The 3,969-nt window shown below is 26.7% G+C and overlaps 2 protein-coding genes across 5 annotated transcripts in view; one reads left to right on the top strand and one right to left on the bottom strand.

Moving 5' to 3' along the window:
• The window catches only part of LOC117169046 (protein misato), a 205,647-nt gene that overhangs the window by 197,638 nt on the left and 4,040 nt on the right, over positions 1-3,969 (bottom strand). The window lies entirely within an intron of this gene.
• Positions 1-3,969, top strand: part of LOC117169052 — a 7,333-nt gene that overhangs the window by 2,201 nt on the left and 1,163 nt on the right. Inside the window, exon 2 of one of the 4 annotated variants that reach the window (XM_033355144.1) lies at positions 2,392-2,791. The exons of the other annotated variants lie outside the window; for them this stretch is intronic. Within the exon in view, the coding sequence (XP_033211035.1) occupies positions 2,392-2,713 (322 nt within the window). The 3' untranslated portion in view covers positions 2,714-2,791. Of the gene's footprint in view, positions 1-2,391; positions 2,792-3,969 lie in introns of those variants that run through there. 4 annotated transcript variants of the gene reach the window in all.

Here is a 3,969-nt window from a genome sequence, read left to right as displayed (position 1 = left end):
TGGAAGCGCAGAATATTATTACTATTTTATACTATTTGTCACTGAGCAGCTATTCTATAATGATATTATCAAAGAAAAAAAATTACGTTTACTTCTCAGTTCACGTGTCTCACTTTATTATTAATTAAACACTTATTATTTGTAATTACTATATAACATAACCTATATTGTTTTGGCACTTGTATCCGTTTGAAGTTTGAACGCAATCATGGAAACTATCATAAACTTGATCCGAAGATGCACGGACTTGACGGAATGGCCAATCCGAATGAAACTTTAAAGGCGCGAAACATGAAAATACCCTAGTATAATGGCTTCTGCCCTGCTGTTATGCAATTCGGGTAACATTCAACTCGCCATGTATGTAAGCCCCAGCGTGACCACCCTGTATAATGAGTTTCATAAAATGATTTTCGATAATGATTTTTCTGGAATCTCAAAAAAATTATAAGAAGTTTATTTAAGAAAAATCATGACATGTCAATACTGAATTTCCTACAATATTTTTCGTAAGGCTGTAACTACCATAACAGTGAGTTACGAGCATATTGATTAGTTTTTAAATTTTGAAAAAACTGTTAAACTAAAAATATTTGCAAACAAACAAATGCAATGTATTCTATTTCTGAATGTCTTGCATGCAATCTCAGGCCTGGCATAACAAACACTTTTTATTTTAGAGCATTACTTAAGGTGACCAGCGATTCTTAAAAACGAAATGCAAGGTCTTTTAGAGTTTTTCAAGGTCAAGAAGTCAAGTTCTTCCAGATCTCCTTTTTTACATTAAATAATGAAATAACCACTTGTTATATATGTAAAAACTGGACCATTTCACTTGTTATTGGTCAAAAAATTTTCAAAAAAGAAGAACCATAAATAAACAAATTCTTAATTGTTTGGGAATTGTTTGAAATTCTTGAAATCTTTGTGAAATCTTGTTGAATTTGTTCAAATTTCTTGAAGTACTTAAAGCTTTCTGAAATCTCGAAATTTCTGCGAAATATTTTTAAATTTTTGTAAAATATTTCAAATCCTTGAAATCTTTAAAATTCTTGAAATCTTGGTGAATTTTTATTTAAAGTCGTATGAAATCTTCAATATATTTGTGAAAGCTGTCTTTAATCTGTGTTTATGAAATCTTTTGTGTTCGTTTAGAATAAATAAAATCAATTGAAACCTTCTCAAATGTGTTGAAACATTTTCAAATAGTTTAACAATTTGGAAATATTTGTGAATCCTTTCGTATTCGTTTGAAATCATTGAAATATTTGGGAAAACTTTCTGAAATCTTTTGTATTCATTTGAAATCATTAAATTATATCTAATCTGTGCAAAATCTTTTGAAAGCTAATAAATCGGGTTCACTGTACCCTTTTTAAAATCGTTTAAATCTTTTGAAAGTTTTAAAATATGTAGAAATATTCGAAAATTTTGAAATCTGGTGTAAACGCCTTTTTTCAATCTTTGAAATCCTTGCAATTTGTATAAAATATTCGAAATCGTTGAGAAAATCTTGTGAAACCTTCCTCATATCTTTTGAAATATTTGTGAAATTTTGCTTAAATCTTTTTTATTAGTTAAAATCATTGCATTATTTGAAATCTTGGTGAAATCTTTTCAAATCTTCTAAATGTTTTGAAACCTTTTGAAATCGTTTCAAATCTTCAAAAATTTTTTTAATATTTGAAATTTGGTGTACTGTATCCTTTTTCCTATGCTTGAAATCCTTGAAATCCTTGAAATCTTTTTGAAATTGTGTGAAGTATTTGAAATATGGTGTATACGTCTTTTTTTATATATTTTAAATCCGTGAAATCTTTGTGAAATGTTCAAAATCCTTTCAAATATTTTAAAATCTTTGAAATATTTTGAAACCTTTTGAAATATTCAGTAATGTTTTGTAATCTGGTGTACACTCAAAAACCGAGCGATAAAACCCTTAAAAAATCTGGCCATGGCTCATTCTAATACTGAAACTGAGTTAACATTGAAATTTTCAACATTCTATATTAGCGAAGAAGAAATAAAAAAATACCGACAAAATTATTCACAATATTAAAGTCTGTCCATTGCAATCTATGAAATAATTGGTAAAGTCTACAAAAATGTCTAGAAATCTCTTAATTTATTCTGTAATGAGTAAAGAATTAATTATGTCTTGATAAATAATAAAAAAAACTTTTCAATAGCAAGATTTATTCTAAACGAGATGTTTCTTTTATTAAAAACCAAACAATTTTAATTACTTTTCGCATTCCATTAAAATAACTGCTTCAAAATAAAACAAATTAAAAGAGAATTCCAGGTTTTCAAGGTTACTGGGCACCCTGGTACTTTTAATTTTATAAATAATTAAAAATCTCACTTTTTACAGCCAGTATTTTATTCTAGAGTGGCAATGAATTTTTGCAACACGTTTCTGAATCACGTCAAAAGTGTTGTTACTGAAGACACTGACAAGTTTATTTACAAATTTTCTTGGAATCCTAAGACTCAAAGCCACATTAAGGAAGAAAAGCTGGAGAATACGAACAATCAATCGGAATTTTCATTCCTACCTGAATGGTTTACTGTAAACAGCATTCCAGAAAAAAAGTATTATAATTCTGATCGGAAAAAGCTCGTGGAAGAAAGGAATAAGATTGTTATATTTTTTATTTGTTTACTTTTCTTTTGTTTCTACATATGTGTAGATTTGTGCAACTCTTTTTAAAAGAAAAAAATTGGGAGCAGTGCACGTAGATACTATTTTGTAATAAATTAACGATTTCAATGTTTCCAAAATATTTTTTACTAATAAACGAGAATGAAGGATGTGGTGTTAAGTTCAAGATTATTCTTTCGAATTTAATTTGTGGTTTATTCTACGATCAACGTTTCTAAATTGAAATTTTAAGCATTTTAAAGTTTTTTAATCTAAATTTTTCATTCTTAGAATTTCAATTTCTTTCCTTTTTTATGTTGCTTCATTTTTGAAAGGAATTTGCAACGTATTTACGTGATAGGCCTATGGCAGCAAATTTGAAATTGCTAAAAAGCCCCTGAATGTTTAAATTAAGTTCAATCGATTCATTAAAGTTTTCAACAAAAAAAAATACAGTTCAAATCGCTGTTCCAATTCTCTTGGAGACAATAAATCATTCAAATCTTACTAAATTCTTTAAAATTGGCGAGAATCCTATAAAATTCTTTAAATTCCATTCAAATTTTTGAAACCCTTTGAAATTTCTTAAAATTTCTGGAAATTTTGGCTTTGAAAGCAATAAAAATTTTCTTACATCAGTAAAAATTATTTTAAATCTCTTGAATGTAAATCATAATTAACTTATTCATTAAAGTGCTGTAAAAAAAAGTTCAAAACCCAAGAAATTTCATTTTATTTATTTTATTTGCGAATTTTCTGTAGAAACACCCTTAAAATCTTTTGAAATTCTACAAAATTCTTTTACATTTATTGAAATATTTTAAGTCTCTTGACATTTTTTTCTACATGAAGCAAAGAAATCAATATTATATTATTTAGATATATTTTCTGATATTGATGCATGTTTTATCTTGGTGCTTTCGCTGAAAAATAATATTTATATAAAACATATTTTTATTATAAAATCCTAAAGTTTCGAAAAAGTCTTAAAATGTATACAAATTGTAGGTTGTATTAATTTTTTACCGGAAATTAGCGTTGTAGACCGGAATTTGGTGTTTTTAATTTGAAAATTATTGTATTTTAAAGTTTTATACTTTTTAAAGAATTTTTGGTTACGTCAGCATTTTACATAAAAAATTAACAATTTAAAAGAATCATTATACTTCGAACAAGATTTTCTATTTTTGAACAGTTTCAAATTATATTTACACTTTCCACAGAAAATACAGTCTGTCAAGTTAAAGCGTGGGTAACTTTTTTGGTAAAATATTTTATTTAAACGCATGTTTCTACATGGAATTACATTTGTCAAGGTGTCGAGC

This window comes from Belonocnema kinseyi, chromosome 3 (assembly GCF_010883055.1).
Source record: "Belonocnema kinseyi isolate 2016_QV_RU_SX_M_011 chromosome 3, B_treatae_v1, whole genome shotgun sequence".
In the NCBI taxonomy this organism is placed as follows: Eukaryota; Metazoa; Arthropoda; class Insecta; order Hymenoptera; family Cynipidae; genus Belonocnema; species Belonocnema kinseyi.
The sequence above is the reverse complement of the archived record's forward strand: the minus strand, read 5'-3'. Positions and strand labels throughout refer to the sequence as shown.